This window comes from Pteronotus mesoamericanus, unplaced genomic scaffold (assembly GCF_021234165.1).
Source record: "Pteronotus mesoamericanus isolate MK-2021 breed Mesoamerican mustached bat unplaced genomic scaffold, CSHL_Meso_final contig_101, whole genome shotgun sequence".
In the NCBI taxonomy this organism is placed as follows: Eukaryota; Metazoa; Chordata; class Mammalia; order Chiroptera; family Mormoopidae; genus Pteronotus; species Pteronotus mesoamericanus.
In genome coordinates this window covers 15557457-15582867 of record NW_026555001.1, presented here as the reverse complement: position 1 = coordinate 15582867, position 25411 = coordinate 15557457, and the positions used below count along the sequence as shown (strand labels likewise).

The 25411-nt window shown below is 48.0% G+C and overlaps 1 protein-coding gene across 1 annotated transcript in view; it reads left to right on the top strand.

Annotated features, from left to right (window-relative positions):
• Positions 1-25411, top strand: part of DPYSL5 (dihydropyrimidinase like 5) — a 74106-nt gene that overhangs the window by 35574 nt on the left and 13121 nt on the right. Inside the window, exons 3-6 of the mRNA XM_054566266.1 lie at positions 19035-19193; positions 21197-21376; positions 22016-22084; positions 23709-23753. Of these exons, the coding sequence (XP_054422241.1) occupies positions 19035-19193; positions 21197-21376; positions 22016-22084; positions 23709-23753 (453 nt within the window). The remainder of the gene's footprint in view (positions 1-19034; positions 19194-21196; positions 21377-22015; positions 22085-23708; positions 23754-25411) is intronic.

Below are 25411 nucleotides of genomic sequence, written 5' to 3'. Positions count from 1 at the left end.
TCCGACAGATCCGTGGGGCCTTGAACCCTGCACCCCCTAAGCTCTTGCGGGCTTGTCAGTTTGGCAGCAGCAGCCAGAGCTGAGAAAACAAGACCGTTGAAAGCCTGCCTTTTCCGAGGGCATCTGGGTCCCCATTGTGCTGGGTCTAAAGGGATTTCTCTAGCACTTCTTTAACAAACGCTTTGCCTGCCTCTGCCTCTGTCAGCGGCGGTGGCAGGCTCTGCCTGGCTCCCCTGGCTCTGCGGCTCATGCTCATTGCTGGTCACTTGATCCTTGTCCCCACACCCCACATCCTCCCCACCTTCAGACCTTGCCCTCCCCAAAGCGTAGTACCTGGGTTTCCAAGGGTGCCAGGACCACCTGCATGGTGATATCACAGACTCCACTGAAGACCGAGGTTTTCTCCTGTCAGGGGGCAAGGGCACCAGGCAAGGAGAGAACCAGTAACACCAGCTGGGTTAATAAAGGTCTAGGATTGCAGATGGGTCATGGAGGGCTTTTATTATTATTCTGCTTAACTTGCAAGTTATATTTATTTCTGAGTGTACATCTAATATTACATGATAAAGATTGAATGCACCCCACCAGTGGCTCTCCGTGGACAAGTGGGAATATCAGAATCAGGCTTTTTAAACTGAAGGCACAACCCCTTCACTAAGATGTTGATAGATGGGGGCAGGTGCGGACAATGGAAACAAGCTTCCTAGATGCTTTTCTGCCTCCTGCTTCCTCCAAAAGTATGTTAATAACCACTGTCTAGACCCATGGTTTTCAACCCTTGGCAGCAAATTACATTAGAACTACTTGGGGGATTTTAATTTAAATGACACTAGTGTCCAGGTCCCACCTTAGGCCAGGGAAATCAATGTCTCTAGGTCTGCCACTCCCCCATCAGTATTTTTTTAATTTTTTAAATGTATTGGTTTTAGAGAGATTGAGAGAGAAAAACATCGATTTGTTGTTCTCCTTAGTTACGCATTCATTGGTTGGTTCTTGCATGTGCCCTGACCAGGGATCGAACCCACAGCCTCTGCACATGGGAACGGTGTTCTAACCAACCGAGCTACCCAGCTAGGGCCCCCATCAGTATTTTTTTAAGCATCTTTGATGATTCTAACACTGGCAGGCACATTATTAAGGAACTTCCTCAGCTATTTTGAATGGCCCACCGTCCTGCCTGTTACTTCTGTCGCCCGACTGACCCTCACCTTACGTGCCAGGGCTGACTTCTGAATCCCTTTTGAAAGCACGGGCCTGCCTTGCCCTTGCCAGTCTTGTTCATTTGCTCCTCTCCTATTTCCATCCCAGGGTCCCACCGTCGGGCTCCCAACCCCACCCTGTATTCGCTAAGTTTCCCTGGCCTGTGTTCTGCCCTCCTGCCTATATCCCACAGAAACTATCAGTGAGAGAGAAGTTGGCCGCGGTAGAGGTGTCATCAAACGGAAGTCTGGCTGGGCCTCTCCCTCTTCTTTCAGGGCCCAGAGACTCCCTCTTGCCTGTGCCAGAGCCATCTGGTCACAGAGACAACCTCCCACTAACTCAAAATCAGTAGCAGCAGGACATCTATTCTTGTTGTCAACCTACAATGGAAGCCAAATTCTAACCAGAAGGGTGCTTAGCCAGCATGCGATTTGCCCAGGGAATGTCCAATAGCGTAAGTAAACTAGGATGGACTGCCACTTCCCAGTTCCCGTGGAGGGTGCCTAACGCGCCTGCTTGTCCCTCTGCGGAGTCCTGAGATAGGACAGGCTAGGACCTAAATGATTCCCTTTGGTGCCCTACCTGCCAACATCCTTACAAAGGAGCCCATTTATCCATTGAGCAGGCTGTGCTCTTTGCCTTTGAAATTTGCTATCTTGGAATTAAATCTTTAAATGCTCCTCACTTCCTTTCTTTTTGCTTGATTCCAATGTTCTGTCCATTTCTGTTTAATTGTGATCAAAATGTCTTTTTAGTCTTCTATGAAGCTCTGCAATAACATTTCCTGCTTATTGGGACCCAGGCTCATAGGATATTGCTCATTAATTGATGTTCCCAAGTTCATGTATGTGAAAAGCTGGAAGGGACCTTAGAAATCGAGTCCCACCTTCCCTTTGATAGGAGGATGAAGGAGTGGCCCCCAGAGTCCACAGAATACAGTCTGGTCCAATACCATCCTGCCAGTCTCAGGCTGAGAATACAGTCTCTCAGTCTGAGGCCCTTTTCACTGTGCCGCTCGGGGGCTCCTGAAACCCCAGAGTGGGGCGGTCACCCTTTAAGACAGCCTGTGAATTCTTGATGGACTTCACACAAGTAGATTCCTTGACACTGTGGCTCTGAACTTGTCTGAACTGGAGCAGGGCATTGCGGAACTGACATGCATGAGGCAGACAGCGCCGTGAGCGCTGCGTCCTTGAGACATTGCTTTCTAAAGCACCGCTCGTCCCTGGAGGAGCAACACGGATGTCAGTGCCTTTGAGCTGACAGTTTTTACCATTTACAAAACATTGTTGTGAGGATTAATGAGGTGATGCAGGAAAACACTGCACATGGTGCCTGGCACAGAGCACACATGTGGGAAATGTTGGGCCCCAGGCTGCGGCCACCGGCTTTCACCGCAGGCCTGGCCTGGGCTCTCCCTTCCAGTCTCTTAGATTACTTGATCCACCCACTTTGACTTTGCAGCAGAATTATTCTGCTGTGCATCTAGCACCCATGCGTCCTCTGCCCCTGTGCCAGCTGCTGTCACACTGTGTCCATGCTTCCTGCTGACCTGCCGTCCTGGCCCGGCTGTGCTGGTTGGGGTCTGTCTTCTCTGAATCATTCACAGTCGCACTAGAACTCCATGAGGGCTTCGTGAGGTGACTTCCCCTCCCCAGCCACCCGGGAGAACATCCCTTCCCCTGCCTTTTCTGGTGCCAACTCACACCTTCACAGGGGCTGTATTAATTTTCTCCTATTTTGTAACAAATTACCACGAACTTAGCAATTTAAAACAATACCCATTGATGAGCTCGCAGTTCCATAGGTCTGGTCATGGAGTGACTAGGTTCTCTGCTCAGGGCCTCACAAAGATGCAACCAAGGTGTCAGCTGGGCTGCGTTCTCACCTGGAGTTCAGGGTCATCTTCTAAGTTCATGTGGTAGCAGAATTCAGTTTCTTGCAGTTCAAGGACTCAAGTCCCCAGTTCCTTGCTGGCTCTCAGCTAATGGCTTGGCATTGATTGCCACTTGGCCCCTCCCTCTTCAAAGCCAACAACACAGGCCCTCCCGCTGTGAATCTCTTTCACGCTTCAAACCTCTCTGATTTAGAATCTCTTTCTACAGGTAGAGCCCTTCGCTGTAAGAGCTCCCCCGATTAGCTCAGGCCCACTGAGATAATCTCCCTTTCTTTAAGTCAACTGGGCCGTACAACAAAACCTAATCATGGGTGTGGCATCCCATCTATTCACGGGGTTCCTCCCACCCTGAATTCGAGGGGACTGAGCAGAGTCTGGGTCGCTGGGAGTCGCCTGCCTACCTTGTGGTGTTCACATACTAAAACACGGCCATCCTGTAGACATTTTACCCTGGTACTTCTCTTGCTTAAACTAGTTAAACCTTTCTAAGATCCTACATTTACCTTTTTAACCTTTCCTTTCCATCAGAAGTCTCCTTGGCCATCCGTTCCTTCCCAGCATTCCGTGCCTCCTGTCGTATCCCTGCTGGAGAACCTGCAATGGCACCCTGTTGACTAAGACATCAAGTATGGAGTCTGGATCTTCACCCTGTGCCACTCCCCATCTGCCCTTGTGCTCCCATCTAATCCCCCTTCCCAGCTGCTCCCCAGCCTGTGCCCGTCGGTCAGGAAGCTGGTTTCCTCAGCCCCTCCCCCACGACCATCCGTGCTCCCCGCTGCCATCCCACCCCACCCACCACTCCCCAGCCCCCTCCCAGGCCTACCCCACCCCCGCCACATTTTTCCTCCTGCTCCTTCAAATCCGGACTCCTTTCTTTTCGCCAGCTGAAATAACTTGTCATCCTGGGGCTTTCATATTGCGTCCTTTGGTTCTCAGGCCGACACTCAATCCACAGAGCTCCACCAGCCAGGGCTCACATTGTGTCCTATATAAACTTTCTCAGCTAGACTGGAGACTCATGGAGGCGCAAAGACCACATTTTTTTTTTTTTAAGATTTTATTTATTTATTTGGAGATAGAGGGAAAGAGAGGGAGAAAAAGAGGAAGAGAAACATTGATGTGCGAGAGATACATTGATCAGTTGCCTCTGGCACGCCTCCTACTGGGGACCTGGCCCGCAACCCAGCATGTGCCCTGACTGGGAATCAAACTGGCCACCTTTCCGTTCACAGGCCGGCAATCAATCCACTGAGCTACACCATCCAGGACGAAAAAGACCACAATTTATATTTAACTCATGACTCACCACAGTATTCACATAGCTCTAAACATATAGTAGACATTCAAAAAATAGATGAATGTCAGCATAGCATGTAGTTATGAACACAGACTTGAGGAGACGGCAGGAGCCTGAATTTCAGCTCCACATTTACTAGCTATGCGATTTGGGTCAATTCATCTCTCTGTCCTTCAGTATCCTTCTCTGAAAAATGGAGATTACATTAGTATTTTGTGAATATGAATTACTTTTTCAAGTTCCTCTGTTATTTCTTCATGATAACAAGCTGTTTTTTAAAGGATTTTTAAAACTTTATTTATTTTTAGAGAAGGGAAGGGAGGGAGAAAGAGAGGGAGAGAAACATCAACGTGTGGTTGCCTCTCGTGCGCCCCTTCCTGGGGACCTGGCCTGCAACCCAGGCATGTGCCCTGACTGGGAATCAAACCAGAGACCCTTTGGTTCGCAGGCCAGCACTCAATCCACTGAGCCACAGCAGCTAGGGCTGAATGGCTATTTGTAAAGATATTAAAATAGCCTTGGGTGATTACGAAGCACAACATGAGTGCTTGTTAAATAAATAAATAGACCATGCTGATTGAGAACCAACCCCATGGGAAAATCCATTTGTTTCCTCATGAGTATATATTAAACTGTTAAGCGTCCAATAGAAACTAAAAGAATTGGATTCCATTTTGACTCTTAAGTTTGACTGTGTATGTTTTACATTTCAAATGAAACCCAATAATAATGATGATGAATTCTAGTTAATTTTCTCTTTCCCTTAAAAGCAGAAATAGCCAGTCCTGGACTCTGCAGGCATTGGAGCTATTTAAAGATGTCCTGCTTCAAATCAGTTAACTTGTTTAACAAGACCTTGCTGGCAACTTTCATTCCACGCCTGCATCAATTGGCAGGCCAAAATGTAGGCCAGGTTGACCCTTCAGAGAACAAATGGAAGAGGGGACATCTATTGTTTCTTATAAATTTTCACATCTAGTATTGGAAAAAAAATCTCCTATGGTGTCCAAGCAGCTCCTCCACTCTTACAATAAAGAGTATTTGCAAAGAATTTATCTACAGAGAGACTATTGCATTTTTAAAACCTTTGGCTGAAGAACAGAGATAAACGGACCCTCTGTGGTGGAGACCAGGCATCTTAGAAACCTTTCATACTTCATACAAGAAGTTTGCTTTTATATGCTCATCCTGTGGGGTTTAAAAAAAGAAGAAAAGAAGGAAAATACATTATGTACTGTGTGTATACTTCAGTGATGCATACAGTATATGAATGATATTTTTCCTTTTCTTCTTTTAAAGCTTGCATATTTTTTTAACATTTCAAGAAAGAAATTGAATGTGGCATTATTGAAAGCTTCAAAAGTCTCCGTTGGAAATACCTTTTCCCCAGACCTCCCTGAGGTCTGCCATATCCCGTGTTGAACGTATCGGTCTTAGAAAGGTTCGGTAACTGGTAGAAATGTGTGTAGACATCGTATTTTCCCCCTGGTGGTTCCTGCCTTCTTGTTCCTGCAGGTTGTCACTGCAGCCAACCATATTTTTCTTCCTCGTGATCCTTTTTTGTTTCTAGTTAATTAACAATGAGCTGTAGGATCCTTAATTAGTGACTATGTGAATATAAAACTATGGGCCAACTATAATGAAGATTTTCTCATTAACCAGTATTTATCTCTTGTATTACACACACACACATTCACGCATCTACACAGTTGCACATACTCATACTTGCACATTTGCACACTCACACTTACTAAGACACAGAATTTTAGAGCTGGAAGGACCAGCCATTAGAGATTAATGAATCCATCCCCTAGTCCATTAATAACTTTCCTTTTTAGATTCAAACTCTCCATGGTATTCTTAATTAATATTTAAAAATAAAATTAAACATGATGTATGTTGGAGAACTCTATTCTTGGGAAGAGTATATATAGAATGAAGAAGGTCATAATTAAGTAACCTAGGAAGCCACCACTTAAAAAAAAAGAAGTTCTCTGTGTTCCTTTTTTTTCCAACAGCTTGACTGAGTTATAATCGATATACAATATGCTCATTTTTAAAGTGCCTAGTTTGATCCGTTTTGACATATATATGCACTGGGAAGCCATCACCATTAATATAACAAGCATACCCACCACCCCAAAACTTTCTTTGTGACACTTGTAATCCTTCCCCACCCCAGGTAACCACTGATCTGTTTTCTGTCACTAGATAGGTTTGTATTTTCTCACATTTTTATGTAAATGGAACAATACAGCATGTATTCCTTGTTTGGCCTGATTTCTTTCCCTCAGCGTTATTAAGTTTTGGCTAAAACAGATAAAGCTGCTATGAACATCTGTGTACAAGTGTTTGTGTGTACTTATGCTTACACCTCCCTTGCATAGTTACCTTTAAGTGGAATGCCTAGGGCATGTGAAATGTGTATGTTTAGCTTTTGAGGACATTGTCAAACTGGTTTCTAAAGCAATTGTGACATTTTATATTTTTTCCAGGCTCCACATCTTTGCCATTGCTTGTAATGGTCAGTCTTTTTCATGTTAGCCATGCTGACAGGTGCGTATAGCGGTGTCTCATGGTTGTAATCTACCTTTCCCTAAAGGCTAATGTCGAATGTCTTTATATGTGCCCTCTATATATTGGTAGTGAAGTATTCACCTTTTTAAAATTTTTTCTTTGCTAATGTTTTAAGTGAGTTGTTAGTCTTGTTTTTATTGAGTTGTCAAAATTGTTTATTCTCGTTAACAACTCATTTGTTGGGTATGTTTTGCAAATAGTTCTCCCGGTCTCCGACTTACCTCTTGTTTTTCTTAACAGTGTCTTTTGAAGAGCAATAGTTTTTTATTTTCAAGTTCAATTTATTGATTTTTTTTATAGTTCATTTTTTGTGCTGTAATCAAGAAGTTTTTGTGAAATCCAGGGTCACTAAGAATTTTTTGTTTTCTTTGAGAAGTTTGAGAATCATAGTTCTTCTTTAGGTCTGTGATCCATTTTAAGCTAGTTTTTGTGTGTGGTATATGTTAAGGTTCAGTTTCTTTGCATATGGCTACCCTATTGTTCAGCACCATTTGTTGAAAAGATTATCCCTTATCAAAAATCAGTTGACCGTGTAATACATATGGGTCTATTTCTGGATTCTCTTTTCTGTTCTTTTGATCTGTTTTTCTATCTTTACACCAATACTCCCCTGTCTCGATTATCATAGCTTTACAATAGACTTGAAAGCAGGTATTGTAGGTTCTGCAACCTTGTTCTTCTTTTTTCCAAATTGTTTTGGCTCTTCTGTGCCCTTGCAAGCAAACTTTTTTAGTGCAGTCTATAAACCAAAAGCTTAAGAGAACAGTAAACTGGGTGTATTAACCAAGCACTCGCTGGCAAAGGAACTTTACTGGGTGCTGGGGTTCAGATGAGGCCCACGAGCATGTTGTCCTCGATGACACGGGGCTCCGTGTTGATGGAGATATGCTGTCTTCACATGACCCATGTCTTAGTGCACAGTAAATTACGATGACGTCATGGGGAGGCCTTCATTCTGCTCCCTCTTTGCCTTCGGCTTAGTCAGTGGCGAACGGGTGCGGACCAGGGGGTCCTGTGACGACTGGATTAGGATAAAACTTTCATGGACTGAAGCTCCGACCACTGAGCCATTGCCATCCTCTCCTCTCCTTTCTGTCAGTCTCCATTCTTAGTCTCCTTTGTTCCCACCAGGCCTTCTTTCTGGTTCAGTGCCCTGACTCTCACTTGGCCTGGCTTATGACACTCTGGGACCCACGTTTGGGAGAGCGCTCTGGCGTTGAACCTCTAAACCCTAGAATGAGTGGCCCACCAAAGAGGATATTTTTCCTGCTTGTTGAGCTCCTGAGGGCCTCCAGTATCCCCGACCCCCACCGTGGCACCTGGCTGTGCAGGACTCTCCGAGGGACCTGCACTTGAACTTCCATCTCCTGCCCTTACTATAGGGTTGACTGAGCTTCCAGCCTGGACCTCAGGCCCACTTGTGGGAGCGTTTCTTTATCTGTTGTACACCTATTTTGATCTTTAAAGCCCCCCTCAGGCAGGCCTAATAAGATAAGATAAATCCTTATCTTATCCTCCCTTTCCAGGGAGTCAGGGAAGCTGAGTCTCAGGGAAATGACTTGCCAAGCGAATCGGTGCAGCAACAGGTCTGCCTGGCCCCTTTCACTCCAGCCCGCCATTCCTCCAGGCCTGAGTGCAGGGAGGACTCAGGGCAGCCTCCCTCAGTGGTGTGATGGCACGGTTGTCACTTAGCTTTGGGACCAAAATGAGGGCTCTCGGAGGGAAGGAGAGCAAGTGGGGTAACATGTGGTTTATTTCTGGATTGCCGACCTCTTCCTCGCGTCTGGCATCTGCGGGCAGCCTGGACTTTTCATAAAGGTGGCCGTGGCCTGCTTGCCTGTAAACTTTCCCACTTCAGGATTCAAAGGGGCTTCGCTAAGGAGGATGGGTGACAAAGGGCCCCTCTGTGTGGCTCTATTTTCGAATGCTTTCCCCAGGCCCCTGGGCTTCTCAGAAGCTGGCAGCCACGTTCTCTCTACCACATAACTCCCTTTGAGGATCATCTCCAGTCTCCATGGCAACTGCAAGTCGGGAGACAGCCGCGCTGTACTGCAGCTTTGTATTAAACACAATGGATTTAAATTGGATGCTCAGCGGTGAAGATATTCATTCTGGATTAGAGAGCAGCCTGGAGCTCCTCATTTCATAATTTTCCATGTTGGCACAATTCTCAGTTTTAGCCCTGTAATTTGAGCCCAGGCCACACCTACCCCTCTGTTTCTAAACTCCAGTGAGGCCCCATTTCACTTTGACAGAGGAATCTTGGAGCCAGGAGCGCACCCCCCCACCCCGCCATCAGGCCAGAGCCATGAGCGCAGAAGGGGCAGCATAATGTGAAGGAAACCCGGGGGCCCTGGAGTCTGAGGGGCCCCTGTTCCTTCTGGCTGTCTGGGCTCCTCTCAGCCTGTGTTCTTATCTGTGAAATAAGAAGAGTAGCCTGCACCCTACGGAGTCATATTTTTACTGTGATAAAATATACATAAAATTTACCACTGTGATCATTTTTAAGTGTACAGTTCGGTGGCATTAAGTACATTCACAATGTCGTCACCACAATAATCCATCCCCAGAACTTTCCCGCTTCCCCAGCTGAAATGCCTCACCTGGTACCTACTAACTGCCCGCTCCCACCTCGCTCCAGCCCCTTGCAACCCCCTCTCACTCCACTTTCTGTCTCTATGAATTTGACGGCTCTAGGTACCTCGTGTAAGTGGAATCATGTAATATTTGTCCCTTCGCGACTGGCTTATTTCATTTAGTATAATGGCCTCAAGGTTCATCCCTGTGGTAGCATGTCCCAGAATTTCCTCCCTTTTTAAGGCTGAATAATTTTCCACTCTACGGGTGGGCCACATTGCGTTTATCCATTGATGGACGCTTGGGTTGCTTCCACCTTTCGACTGCCTTGAATAATGCTGCTATGAACATGGGAGGGCAAATATCCGAGCCCTTGCTTTCACTTACAGGGTCGCTCTGAGGATCACATTAGATAACAAATGTTAAGAACATTGCACATAACAGGCCATAAGTAAATATGATGTTCTCTCCTAGAAGTGACTTCGGCACAGGAGCTAACTGCCTCATGGGTCCAGTGGCTTCGGTGAGAGTGGTGTCACTTTCTGCTACCAGACTGCTTCTGTGTCCCTGGGACATGCTAGTCGTCCGTGTCTGGGAGTGAACACCATTCATTCCAGAGTTTAAAGGGAACGTGTTAAGCATGGAAATGTTCATTAAGTCTCACAATAAAAACCATGCATTTACTTTTCTCCCACCAGTTGGTAATCACGTATTCCTAGTTCCAAAATGAGAAATGTTAGGGCTGATGCTTATACTTCCTTATCAGTTGTCTATTTTAAGGACACCCTCTGGGAGACCCGAAGCTGCTGCGGTGGGAATCCCCCCAGGCTGTGAGACTCTGTGCTTAGTTACTATTTCAGTATCAGATCTGTTCTCAGTATTACAGAGGAGTATGGGATTTGGAGTAAAAATACCTAGATCCCAATCTTGGCTCAGCTCCGAAAAACTGAGATGATGAAACGCGTCGCACGCGGTGTTTGTGACCGTTAGATGAGGGAAGCGCTCTGCTCCGCAGATGGCCGGCTCCCGGAACACTTGGTACACTGCGGGAGAGGGGGACCAGGCCCTCGGGCTGGTTCGCAGCTCCGCGGGAGGTCCCCTCGGGTCTAGTTTCACCCAAAAGTTTCTGCTCCTTGGCCCCTCCTGCGGTAGGTACATCCTGGATCCCAGGAACCGCCTTCCCCTGTAGATCCTTTGCAATGAGCCTTTCCAGGCTGGGCCGGTGGCTCTGTCGCCCACACTGCTGCAAGAGCAGCCTGGAGACAGGCAGCTCCCCTTTGTATTTAGGAATTTGTGACAGAGGGGAGGGGGGCAGGAGCTCTTGTGACCCTTTCTTGCGACCCCTGTGTGACCCAGCTGCAGGGCAGGCAGGCCTGTTCTTTATTGATGAGGCTGAAGGGAGGAAGGGACGTGGGATTCTGTGTGGACGTCAGACCTCCCTGACTTATCAGTGCGCCGCTGCGGCTGGTAGTGTGGTCTGCGCCCAGGTCTGCCTGTGGGGCAGGAGCCAGGCAGGCTTACACCAAGGCTTTCTGAGCCATGTGCTCACTGTCCCTGGGACCCGAAAGCTGCCCTGGGTTATTCACCTGTAGGGAGGGGCACCCTGTGTCTCCTGGGAGAGCCTGCCGTAGCTCTAGGACAGCTCACCTCTTCTGGGAGCCAGTGAGCCAGGGCTTCTTGCCTTGGCAGGAGGTCTTGCTTGGCTCCCATCACCCCATCCCAGCCTGGCCTTCCTCCTCCCTCGTGGCTGTTTCTACCCAGTCCCCTTCCTGGCTTTATGTTTCTTAATCCTCCCTATGTGGCTGCCTCTCAGTGTCCTACCCAATTTGCCTTTTCCTTTTTGCTACCTCTGTCTTCCTAGCCTAGTACCGATGACTCCCACGTTTATAGCTGCAGCCTAGACACCTCTGTGCCCCTCCCCCAGACTCAGCACATCCACAAGAACTCCACTCCCAGGGAGCCCTCCTTCCGGGAATGGCAACCATCCTCCCGAGCCGGCGCTCCCTTGCCCAGGACCACAGGACTCCTCAGCGGTACAGCCAGAACTCCAATCCGGGTCTCCAGGCTCCAGAGTTCAGGCTCCTCCCACCCGAGCATCCTGCCTCCACATCCACCGTCAGGCAACCCAGCTGCATTTCTAACTGACTTAAAAATGTGAATGTCAAATGCTGGGCCTGCCCTGGGACCCCCCCCCCCCACTTACTGACTAGCTAGACCTCGCCTGGACCCCTTTGCTGGCCCACCCGGACCCCGCGGTTCCCACTCCTCTCAGCCTGGGTTCTCTGCCCCTGCTCCTGGCTTTGCAGAACGGGCCCATTACAATGGCATGTTCTTGTTGACTCTGTATGCCTCTGTCTTACGGTTTCCCCAAGGCTCGTCTTAGCTCCAGCCAATAATCCTGATTCCCCCAAAACCTTTCCTCTGGGATATTGGCATTATTTCCTGCTTTGCTAAGAAGCCTGGGACCGACAAACTGGGCGCCCTCATTTCTCCTCTGTGCCACCTCTTCCCATGTTTGTGCCCCCTCCTGAATGGGTGGGAGGAGGTGTCCCTCTCAGTCTAATAAATAGGAATATCAACCCTCAGATTCCTCACCTGAATAATGGAGATCATAATGCACCCATTATACAGGGCTGTTGTGAAAATTAAACAGGCACAGAATAAGTGTTCAGTGAATGTTGGTTATAATTAGAGATTTTCCTCTCCACTCCGGTGTCCCTCAATCAGCTCTGTCTTAAGGTGTCTAAGAATCTTCTTCCCTCCTAAATTCGATTGTTCCTCTCCTAATACTGTTTTCCCGGGCACACAGCATGAAACCTTCCCCATTAGTTACATCACCTCCTCTTCTGTCATCAGACCTTGCTTCTTCCCAGGAAAAGCCTCCACACACGCCCTGCCAGCCCATCCCTGCAGCTCAGGCCCCCGACCCCGGCTCTGCGGCTGCGCGTGCCTTCTGCGGCCGCAGCGACGCTCGGAAGTCTGAGCTTCGCCGCCTCCCTGCCCAGAAGCCTGCCGCATCCGGGCATGGGGGTGTGGCCAGAGTCCTTCCAAACCCCACACGCCCTGAGCTTCCTCTTGACCATCACCTCCACCAACACAAGTGCCTCACCTTGGCCAACCAGAGGGAATCCAGGTTCAGCAAGGTTCATGCAGTTTGGTCCCAACCAGACCTGCTTCGGCCAAAGCCAGACGGGTCTGTTCTTGGTCCTCCAGCTGTGTGTGCCCCCAGCTGCCCCACATCAGCCGCGAACCCCCCTTGTGTCAATAACGTCACGCCCACCGTTTAGCTCTCAGCCCGCCCAAACTAAGGCGTCCCTCCCTTCCTCCGCTCCTCTTGAACTTGATGCTGCCGCCATCCCTGAGGAATATTACCTGGTGATGCCTCGGACCCTCTTTCCATGTTGAAGTCATTTCTATTAAAAATGAGGGGGAAGGCAGAGACAAATGTATTTAAAAAGTAAATAAATTAATTTTTTAAAAAATGAGCTTTTTTTCTTGTCCTGTTCGCTAACTGGGCTGTTAAGCTTTCTCAAGGTGCTTACATTCCTCACTTCATCTGGAGGGTCCCATGCACATTAACAGACAGCACATCAGTGCTACCTACAAGAGATGCGTATTGATTGACTATGTTACTGTAGTATTATAAATCACTATTATTTATTGGGCTCCTACTATGTGCAGGGAATGTGCTAGGTGCTTCACATGCATTATCTCCTTTAATTCTCATAGTAATCCCGGAGAGGGGGGGGATGTATCATTATCCCATGTTACAAGTCAGGAAATGAACCTCAAGAGATTAAGTAGCCTGTCCAAGGTCTTACAGTAAATAAGTGCTGGAGCTGGGATTTAAACTTTAATCTGCCTGCCATAAAGTCTAATTCTTGTCACTATGCTATTTTGCCTTTAACTCTATAATGTGCCCTTAAGTGACAGGGAGAGTAAGTGTGGGAAGATGTCCCTTTCCTAAAGTGTATTATGGGTGGAACGTTGCCTGCTTCCTTTGTAGAAAGTTCAAAGAGAGAAATGAGTTTTAAAAATGGAAATGCTTAGAGGGAGAGCTTCTCCAGGTCAGGACTGAGCCCTAATCATGCCGTAGAGGCTGTGTACCCCGGGAGTGGAAAGCTAAAGAAGTTTGGGGGCGCAGTGAATTACAAATGTACAGTTTGGAGAAAACCTATCAGCTGCAGGATGAGCTCAACAGGCTGCAAATTATGGGTCAAGAAAACACTGGAGAAACATATGCAGCCAGAGGGACAGGGAGGATGGCCCCAGGGAACCGGTCACTTGGGTGCCCTGGAGAAAAGCTGGTGTTGGGGGGGGGGGTTCTGTGTGTTCTTGTCTGTTTTTCAAAGAAAAGGGGCATTTGATAGAAGGTGTTGGGGAGACCCCAACAGAGGCCGAGGCCGCGGTCAGCACTGAGGCAGCGTGGAAGGGAATTACCAGAGAAAGGGTCAGCGAGTGTCCTGGCCCCCAGGGGGAGCTGGCAGAGCCATCCGTGAAGACCAGTGTAAGCCTGTTAGGGGCCTGATCGCCCCAGATCAGGCCAGTGTGGCTGATAAAAATGGGGGACTCCGTGTTAAAAGATTATTATTAAGAATTTCAAGATGGCAACAGCAGGGCACTAAGCATGGAGTCCTTCCAAATGCAGGGCCCTGTGGAACTGCCTGGGCCACGTGCCCATGAAGCTGGCCTTGCCTGGTGGGCTTGTGTCTCAGGATGGGGGGGCGCTATCTACTGAGTGCCAGGTATGGTTCTAAGTACCACACATGCATCTTCTCATTTGGTGAAATATTCAGGTCCTTCTTTGGGGGGAATTTTTCACGTCCCAAGGTGTGGTGGTGCTTAAAAGCAGGCTTTCATAAAATAATAACAATATTGAAATAAAATAAAATAAAATAAAATAAATATTTTTCAATTAAAAAAATTTTAAAAAGAGCTGGCTTTCCAGAGGGTCAGTAAGCAGCCGACAGATCCCTGAACATGAAGGGAGAGACAGCAGTCAGCTGTTTATTTTTCTTCTCTTGTACTTTGGGAGTGTGTGAGTAAAAGAGGGATGAGCATTTTAATGTGAAAAGAGAAGGAAGTGGCTCAGCAATTCCAAGGGAAGCAGATCCATCTGAACAAGTGATGGCTTTCCCGACTGCATTCAGAAATGCAAAAATGTTTGGATTGCACTTAGTTTGCAAAGCACATCCCTGTATTTGTTTGTCTATTCTCAGTGCACTAATGTTCCCTCTGTGGAGACCAAGTTGTCCTTTATCTATTCGTCTACAAGAGATGGTAGCAGATCCTGCTTTTCTAATTCCAGTCACCGTGTGTAGCAGTAAATGTCACGAACTCGGAAACGATTCGATACCTGGGGGAGTATTCATACAATGAATTAAAATGAATGAAATAAGTCGACATAAATAAATCTCGATGATACTGAATTTTAAAAAGAGGAACTTGCAAAAGGATATGGACAATATGATACCATTTGTATACATTTCTAAAAAGATTTTATTTATTTATTTTTAGAGAGAGGACAAAGGAGGGAGAAAGAGAGGGAGCGAAACATCAATTGGTTGCCTCTCGCAGGCCCGCACCTGGGGACCTGGCCCACACACAACCCAGGCGTGTGCCTTGACTGGGAATTGAACCAATGACCTTTTGGTTTGCAGGATGATACCCAACCCACTGAGCCACACCAGTCAGGGCTCTATATATTTTTAAAATTTATAAAACAAATATAGTAAAAGCATAAAAACATGAGTGGGGGAAATTTTTATCAACTTCAGGGGTGAGGCATGGGAATAGGAAGGAGGGCTTCAGTTATATTGGGAATAGTTTATTTCATTTTTTAATAAAAAGGCATGTAGAATAAATACAGCAAAAATGTTAACCTCTTATATGTGACTAGCGGGTTCACAGGTGTGTGCTGTATTATTTTCTGTACTTTTACTGTATGGTTGAAATGTCTCATAACTTTAAAAGTTAAGTGTTTTAAACACATAGGCATAGTTAACTAAATTGTAAATAGTTTTAGCTTCCTCTAGATTTATTTTAAAATGTATATTATAAAAAGCAATATATTCTATTAAATAACTTTCAGAAAATAATAAAAAATAAATTGCTCAGAATCTCATCACCCAAAAATGGTCATTGTTAATGTTTTGGTATATTTCCTTCCATTTTTTGTTCTTTGTGGGGGTGTGTGTGTTTAAACATTTTTGTTCTTTGCTGGGAGGTGTGTTTAAACATAGTTCTTTGTGGGGGTATATGTGTTCAAACATAGTTCTAAGCATCTTGGATACACACGTTGAATTCTTCCCTTTTCCCTCATTGTAACATCACCCTTCTTCCATGTTATGACAGCCAGCACGCACATCATTTTTCTTGACTTCCAATGAAGATCTCCCACAGCTTGCTTAACCAACACCATTTTGCATAAAACCAGTTGTGAACATTCAGCAGTCGCATGTTCATAAACATGATCCTTTTGGAAGCCTGAGGAACAGGATTCGGTGGTGCTTGCTGTTGCTTTCTGCAAGGCTGTTCTGTGGGGGATGACAGTAAAAAGGTCTGTCACATCTGTGATATCACATTCCCGAGGAGACTGAGCTTGTCGGCGTTCATCCCGTGGGTAGGAACTGTGCATATTTAAAACGCCAGCTCTGCATCTTTCTTGCCTGAGAGGAAACAAGCGCTTGAACCTGCAGCTGGGGGATTATTTGCCGATTCCATTCAAGTCTTATTTTGGGGCCTAGGTGACAGCAGAAATGATTATTCCAGACATCTATGCGCCCCCTCCCAGCTTGTTGGTGCTCTCCCATCCCTTCCCATCTGGTCTCTCTGGACCTGAGAGGTGAGGTGTAGAGCAGGCACGCACCAGTAAGTGGGAAAGTCAGGACCACCACCTCCTGCTCCGGACTCCTTCTGAAGCCCGTGAGTGGCCATCCTGAGACCCGGGCAAGAGGGGCCATGTCTGCCCAGAGCCCACTGTCCCACTTCTAGACCACACTCTGGGTCCCTGCAATCCCCTGGAAGGCCTGGGCTCTTCCAGGGCCCACACAAGCCTGAGTCTCTTCTCCTCGGGGCCAGACCACCAGCGTATGCCTGCCTAGGCTCAAGGGCAGGGCTTGCAGGGGGTGAGCAGAGCTTAGGCCTGTAGGCTGTGGGCTGAATCATGAGTTCAGGGGGTGTGGTCTGGGGGCAGGTGCAGGAGCTATAGGCCAACATCCCCCACAGTGTGTAGCTCAGAACTGCAAGGTCTCCGGGAATTCCACATTCAGGCCTGACCAGCTTAGTCGTTACAACAATGTGCTTGTCTGAGGAGGAGGCTAAACTGTATTCTGTGTAACAGTTTGATAGCTAGATCTGTAATTTAACTAATTAGAGATTTGGTATGTGGACCTCCTTTTCTACTCTTGCTCTGGGACCCACAGCTTTTAAAAACAGTCTTATTACACTCCTGTTTCCAGGTTCCCTTTTTTCTGTCCAAGGCTACTGTGATACTGAGGTGAGGAGGTGGGGAGGGGGTGCAAAGGAAAGCAATGTGGAACCACAGAAAAATGAAACAATTTAGTGTTTAAAATCCCAATGTATGAGAAACTCCCATGTCCGTGAGTAAAAGCAAGAAACGCATTTCAGGACAAAATACATAGAGTACAACCACCTGCTATGAGGATGAATCAGCCCAGCACAATCCAGCCAAATCAGAAATAGAAGCCAGCGAGTAAAGCTGCAATCTGCTGCTCTTCCCCTTCTCTGCGTTTCTCCGCCGCCCTCCCCACGGTTCGGCCACAGGTGCCGCAGAGCTGCTCCCTCTGGCGGCCGCTTCAAGCTATGCAGGAAGTCAGACCCCTGGGTTTCCCACGACAGCCTGGCCTGCCAGAATCAGCGTGGAAAATCAATTTTGCAAGAATTTTCATTTTAATTGTTGTTTGGCCACTGAACTACTTTTCTTTTTGGTCCTTATTCCTCAGCAATATTTCTGATTTGTGACCAAGGATTTCGCTGAATAGAGAAGCATGAAATCATTAAGACTGTTTCATTTCTCTCCTGCAGAACACAGACAAACAGCTAAGTTCTGAGTGATTCAACATACACATTAGGACAAGGCTTTACAACGTCCATTTTATATGGGATGTGTCAGTTGACTTTTACAGCTTCCCAAGAAGGAAGCTGTTCCTACCATGTAGGTAAAGAACCAGCCTCTCAGAGAGGTTGAGGAACCTAGCTGACATTACCAAGCTGGGAGGTGGAAGGTTTGGGGCTGGAACTTGGATCCGACTCCCAATCACTGTAAAGACCCAACCAGAAGGGCTTTTTACTCACCAGGAAAAAGAGAGGCACCTTGTATCATCAGAGCCCTCCCAAAGCCTCTCATAGTCTGAGGCCCTGTCTCAATTATTTTAATTTTAATGAAGTTTTGTTTGGGAATAGCACATAAGCCTGGAAGAACAGCCTTTGGTCAGTACTGGTTTTGGAAACTCATGGAACTTGCATGATTAAATTTGGTTTTAAAAAAAAGGGGGAGGATCTTTAGTACAGATTTAGTAATTTTTCCTAGAAGTATGCTTTGTGATTGCAAGTGAGGCTTTTAAAAATTTCTTTTTTAAGTGGTATGTTGTAGAAATTATGAGTAGAACAACTTTTCACTAATAAACCCAAACAGATGGATGGAAATGAAGTTAATGTGCTTGGAAAACTAAGACAAAGACCCTGATGTTGAAGATGCATATGAAAACTTTGAATAGAATTATTTTGTGAAATGTGAGAGAATAAAACAAAACAATACAGCCAAATTAACCTTTTATTTATTATGGTTTAAAAGAGTTTATTATTTATTTTTAGAGAGAGGGGAAGGGAGGGAGAAAGGGAGGGAAGAAACATCAATGTGTGGCTGCCTCTTGCGCGCCCTACTGGGGACCTGGCCCACAACCCAGGCCTGTGCCCAGGCTGGGAGTCGCACCTGTGACCCTTTGGTTTGCATGCAGGCCAGCACTCAGTCCACTGAGCCACAGCAGCCAGGACTCTTTATTATGGTTTAAACGTATATGTGCCACTAAATTAATGAATAGTATAAGTAAACATTTGAGCATTTGTATTATATCATGTTATATCATATAGATATTTGATTGTGTCATCTGTATATTCAGATTGCTCAAAAAATGCGTGAAGGGGTCTTCTCATTGGGAAATAGGAGTTGGCCTAAAGCTTGGGTAACACACTAAGTGGTTTTTCCAAAGCACCGAGCTGCAACCCAGGGTGAGTCAGAAGCAGGTTTGTGTGCTGGACCCACAGTAACGATGGTTACACACTGGCCCCTGCGCCTTCAGGCAGCTCACAGTTTCCCAAACGTTGCTGCTTTGGGGCCTTACAGCCTCTTGGGAGGGAGGGTCTATGGCTGTCCTGAATGTCCACCTGAGGACCCCGTGCCTCCCCACGTCAGAGGCTTGGGTACGGGAAGAGATGTGACAAGACTGCTCTTCCCGTCTTCCTCAGGCAGCGCTCGTTGGAGGGACCACCATGATCATCGGCCACGTCCTGCCTGACAAGGAGACCTCCCTCGTGGATGCTTATGAGAAGTGCCGGGGCCTGGCCGACCCCAAGGTCTGCTGTGACTACGCCCTCCACGTGGGGATCACCTGGTGGGCACCGAAGGTAACAGTGGAGCCTTGAAGGATGAACAAATGCTCCCTTCAGGCAGAGGGGCCATTTGGTGGGAGCCGGCTGGGGTACGGTGCTCTCCCGCAGGCGTGGGACACCCCTCGCGCCACTGTCCTAATTCCTCCCCGCAAATGCCAAAAGATAAAACACCACAGTTCCCTAAGGCGGCGGGTGGGCCCGTCCTGCTTCATTTACAGAGCCAGGCTTCCAGCAGATGCAGGGTCTCAGACGGAGGCCTAGGAGCGCTGGCTCCGTGCTCTGACCCCCAGGCTCTCAGGGACTCCTGGTGCCTTACATTAGGTGCCTGTGACACCTGCTGCGATGCCGATGCCGATGCCGCTGAGCACTGGGCTCAGGCAGGCCAGGCCCCAAGTGTCACATTGTTTTGTGCTGAGAGTGACAGCACTGAGCTGAGGTCCCAGAACGGAGAGCCCTGTCCTGGCTCAGTGCCGCCTGGTAGGAACGGACTGGGCCGTCCTTTCCTACTGGGACCCTACTCTGAGAGCCCCGGCGCTGCTCCTGGTGTGTGGCTGCAGCTGGCTCCCGGCGAGCCCTGTCTCCGTTCCGCCCGTGTGCCATGCCCCTGACTTTGCTGTCGTCCCGCTGCCCCAGGGCCAGCGTCCATTCCCTCCTCCCCACATTCCCACTTTTCGCTTATCCTGAAAACAGATATACAAGCATGTAGCTTTTGCTTTGTTTCTAGAGTCGGCCTGCTTATTACCCCAGGGAAGCAACCTGGATACGCATTCTTTCATCAATTATTTATGAATCACCACGGGTCAGGACTTGGGTGGGTGCCCTGGAGTCATAAAAATGAATGAGCATTAAGAAATTTTCCAGAGTTCTTCAGCAGTGCGCCCTGGGTCAAAGGGCCTGACTCCCTTCTGAGATGGTAGTTAAGAGCATCACTGAACTTCTGCCCTCGGTGTGGGGCTCACCGGGTCTCTTCCATTTTTCCCAACCTGGCCCCCAAGCCTCACACCATGAACAGCCCCACTCCTGGTACCAGAATAAAGGTGCAGACCACGCTGAATGTCAGCCATCCCGTCTTTCAGAGCGGGGTTTGTCCATCTCGGACAGCCTCGCGGATGGGTGACCCCTGTACCCAGGGCATTCTCCATTCTCTCCCCCAGCGTTGACCTGGAATAGAGGGCCCAGTCAGATTCTCAGCCACCTGAGGTCAGGCCAGCTGTTCCCTGAGGCTGTGGGGACTTTCATGCATCTAGGATTTTATATTCATTTTCCTAATAATCAATTTTCTTTCTAACTATAGATTTTAAAATTAGAACAGAAAGGAAGCCCATAATCTGGTCACCCCAACACAATCACTGTGTGTTATTTAGCTTATTTCCTTCCAGTCTTTTTTTCATACAGGCTTTTTACATGGTAATTCTTTTGCTTAAGTAGGAGCATTTTCTCCTGGGCTGTGTGGTCTTCATGATACCAATGCAATGGCCACCTAACATTCTGTCAAATAGACACACTCGATTTACTTTCCTCTCATTGGACCAGTGTTGCTTCCATTTTCTCCTAATATAAATAATGTTGGGATGAATCTCCTTATTCACATAGCTTTGTTCCTGAATTAAATTTTCCCCAGGGTCTCTGAATTTTCACCATTACTGTGCCTTCTTTGTAATACAGTTTATGGGGTCAGGGGAATAGGCCATAGGACTACAGGTTATTAGCAAGGCTGATCTGGAGTCAGAAACACAGGACAAGCATATTTGGTAGGAGAAACATGCCTAGAAGGCAACAAAATAGTTCCTATATTTGTGTCATGCTTGACAACTTCCAAAGTACATCTTCATGCATTTGCTCACGGAACCTCAGAACAGCCTGGGAGCTGGGAGGACAGTGAGATGCTGCGAGGTTGTGGGTGGTGGTCACGTGGTGACTCCTCTGGCCGAGTTGCATCTCCCGCACGCCGGGCCAGCACCTGCCCGTCAGCCTCTTGAACATCTGTGCTCACGTGTTCTTTGCATTTTGCTCTCCAGGTGAAAGTAGAAATGGAGACATTGGTAAGAGAGAAGGGTGTCAACTCATTCCAGATGTTCATGACCTACAAGGACTTGTATATGCTTCGGGACAGTGAGCTGTACCAAGTGCTGCACGCTTGCAAAGACATCGGGGCGATCGCCCGAGTCCACGCTGAAAACGGAGAGCTCGTGGCCGAGGCAAGGCGGGGCAGGGCGGGGCGGGGGGCGGAGGATGTGGGGGGCGGGACCAGGGCGCCAATGGAGACAGTTCTCAGGCCGATTCCCTACCCCCGCTTTCTATCCCATGATGTGCAGGCAAAACAAGCTGTAAAAGTTAACACCCCAGATGACAGATCTCTGACAGGAAATTTCAACTTTTCTACTGTCTGTAAAAAATGAAACTCTGTAGTCCAGAAGGGTTTCTAAGTCTTAAATGATGTTTTTATTCTACTGCTCTATTTATATTCCATTATAGCAAAGGAATTTGGAGCAGCTCTAAGAAGTATTTTAATGAGATTTCCAGCAGGGAAATTCTGACTTTTAGATGAATAAAAGATGTTTGTCTCTGGTATCCCAGACCTGTTCTCCAGCTATGGAAATGTATTTTCGAAAAGAAAAGACGTTATTGATTATGATGAAGTGAGACTCAGGAGAGCCTTCCCGAAAGGGAGCCCCGTGCCTATTCTGCCCCCTTTAGAGGATGAACATTACAGAAGTGAGAGAGCAGCAACCCTACTAGCATGGGCGGTGTCTGGCATGTTTTACTGTCCCTTGGCTTCGGTAGTTTTTGGTATCTCTATGAGCCGCTCAATTTTCTGTCTTTTTGCTGTTATTCAGGGTGCGAAGGAGGCGCTAGATTTGGGCATCACAGGCCCAGAAGGAATTGAGATCAGCCGCCCAGAAGAGGTGAGGAAGGGCCCCGTGTGTCCTTTGTCAGCTTCTTTCCGGAGAGTCACAGAATCTTTAGGGTGGAAAAGACACAGATAAACGTAGGTCGTGTTGCATCGCTCTCTCCGTGGGTGAGGTTCCCACGGGGAAGCTTCTCGGGAGGCTGACTTGGCCTCATTTGAATCTGATTTCAAGGATCTGAGGGAGACAACGTACGCACCCCAGGGGCGGCTGTACCCAAAATCGGATCAGGAGACAAAAGCCTGAAAACGTGTGTCTCTTCAGATGTTAGAAGTTTCAGGCTATAAGCCAGTGACTCAGGATTGAGGGGATGAGATCCCTTTGAGCATCTGAGGAAAACTTGGACTCTTTCCCCCTTGGTACCTTGTTACTCACTGAAATGCTGATTGCGAGCCCGGCTCTGCTTCTGCCCTCTGGTTTTGTCCTTGTATAGTTTTGCAGGACGTCAATACAAATCCCCCAGGGTCTCCCTGCCAATGAAATCTGCTCTGGAGGGACCACATTAGACAGATAATGCCTTCCTGCCCTATGACCCTGTTCAGATGTCCCTGGCCATTTGTGAGGGGGAAGCCGTTTTCCATTTCTCCAAAGCCTGAAGCGCAGAGTGGGGGTCAGCTGTCCGTGGGGGAGCCATGGGGAGGCCTTGAAGGGTGAGGAGCTGGAGACAGGGTGTGATAGTACTTCCATCAGACAGGAACCAAGTCGGCCCATAGTGGGTCAGCCTCGGGGTGGGTGGGGGCTCCCGCCTTACTCCTCCCCTGGGTCTGCCCCTATCTGTCAGAGTCCTTGAATATAGCTCCTGGTTTGGCACCTAATAATTGGTCAGAAAGAGGCACCCGATTCAGCAAATAATGAACCCAGGAGAACCATAGTGGTGGGGGATGGGCACAGGAGTGGACTTTGTTAAGTTATATGCAGGGAAGCGCAAAGCTTTGACTACAGTGGTAGCAATAGCAAAGATTGTTGCTGTCACCATCAGTTGGTTCAAGGAGAGGGTCCTGGGTCTACACCCGGGGTGATTTTGCTGCCCAGAAGACATTTGGCAATGTCTAGAGACATTTTTGATTAGCTCAACTGAGAAGTGGAGTGCTCCTGGCATCTAGTAGGTACAGGCTAAGGACGCTGCTCTAGATCCTGCCGTCTCCAGACAGCTCCCCGCCACAGAGAACTGTCCCGTCCAAAATGTCAATAGTTCTGAGGTTTAGAAACGCTGATCCAGGCAAATTTTCAGCTTGAAATCAATCAATGTCGCTCCTTTGCTGCAGTGCTGAGGTGGCTGTGGAGAGACTACACCAGACAACGGAGAGAGATGTTAACTCCAGGTGTTCGTTTGCTGTGGTTTCCATTTTAGTTAAGCCCCGAGTAGCATCCAGCAAGGATGTGCCTGGCACACCAAGTCCTAGGATTCTCTCGGGGTGAGCAGAGGTGGATGGAGCTTCGTGCCCCCGCCAGGGCTTGCCCCCAAGCCACCCCCCCGGCGGGTGCAGCTGGCACCTCTGGCTCTGTGCCAGGCATTCCCGCACGCACGCCTGCGAGGGGGTGGGCTCTCCGGCGCACACACGGGGGCTTGCTTGGGAGAGATGGTGAGGCTTGTTTTCTTCCTGCCCTGTGTTTCTGACAGCTGGAAGCTGAAGCCACCCACCGAGTTATCACCATTGCAAACAGGGTAAGTGCACCCCCCACCCACCCACCGCTCGCCCTGAGTCCATTTTCGAATCTGGGATCAGAAGCCAACATGTCCAGTGGAGTCCCTTTCTGTTCTGAGTGCCAGCATCATTGCTCACGTGGAAAAGGCTCCCCGGGGGGGTGGGGCGCAGTGGGGCAGCAGGGAGCCCCGCTGCACCTCGCCTTTGCTGCTGGTAGAGGAACAGGCGGACACTGTGCTTGGAGAGCCAAGCCTTAGACCTCTGCCTCTGGGCCGTTCAGTTTTTCCTTGGTGAGGCTCAGGGTAAAGCCCTCTCAGGGCCCAGGCGCTGATGCACGTGGGGGTGGGACGCAGCCAGAGACGTAGGGCCTTTACCAAATACAAGCTTTCGATCACACACAAGTCACTCAATAACTCTGTTATACTACTTTATCACCTAAAATTAGAATGATACTATCAGTCCTGATGGTGTGGTTGTGAAGATCAAAGGAGTCATGGAAGGGAAAGCACTTTATAAACAGCAGAGCCCTGTATGAAGGCCATTTCTCTTTCTGACGTCATTGGTTTGATCTGTCCAGATAATCTAAGTTACCTCCTCTGGACCCTGGTCTTCTAGGGGTGGTCCCTGGACCTGCAGCATCAGCATCGCTTGTTACAAATAGGAACATAGAGATGTAAATTATCGGGCCCAGGCAGGCCCATTGAGTCAGAAACTTGGGGCAATGCCCGGCAATCTGTGTTTTAACAAGCCCACCAATCGTTCCAAGGGTGCTAATGCTTGAGGAGCTCTCCCCCGAAAGACCCAGGCTCCCTGGAAGGATGTAAACAGGAGGGTGTGCTGCTAGGAATACCCGGGGGAAACAGGGAGATGGGAAATCCAGCTGGTCTCAGAATCAGCAAACCCGTGCCAAGTACATCAAGCGTCAGGCCAGCTCCTAACTCTCTGTCCGAATTTGATAAGCAAGAAAAGCATCAGAATGACATTTGGGAAAACACAGTCTCCCATCAACAGTTTATAAATCCAGGGGCTGGATAAGGACATTATTTTACTGTCACAACAATCATTGTATCAATGACTTCCTGATGGAAAATTACCCCAGAATAAGGAAGGATCTGAACAACAAAAGAGCAGCTCGACTTTTCGCTCCAACATATGCCCAGAGGAGTTAAGCCATGGGCATGGCCACACAGCTCGGTAGAGAAAAGGCTCATCAATATTACAATCCAGGTGTGCGTCTGTAAGACTGGTCCTGTCTGGCATAGACTCTTAACCCTGAACCCTTTGTATTTCGTTTTCTTCAGGGTACATTCTGTCTACTGATAAAGCAGCCCTCAGAGGGCAGGCATGGTAATTTTTTTAATATGGAATATAATACAACTATCTCCAAGTCTCCATGTTCATGAACATGAAATTAAGACAGTCCCTTGTTTTAAGTTATTAAAAAACCTTTTGTCGGTTAGCAGAAAATAGGAGGTTCAGCTCTTGACATCCTGCCGCACATTCCCCTGTTGGGCTCTGGTGCCTGGCCCTTATTTCACGCACTTAACCTGCAGCTTGTGCTGTGGCTGCCAGCGCTGCACTCCCAGCAAAGGACCGGCCCCCCCGGGGGCGGGGCTAAGCGATACAGGGGGAGGGGCCAAGGCGGATTTGGCTGGGCCATTTTGGTGCGTGTTCGGTT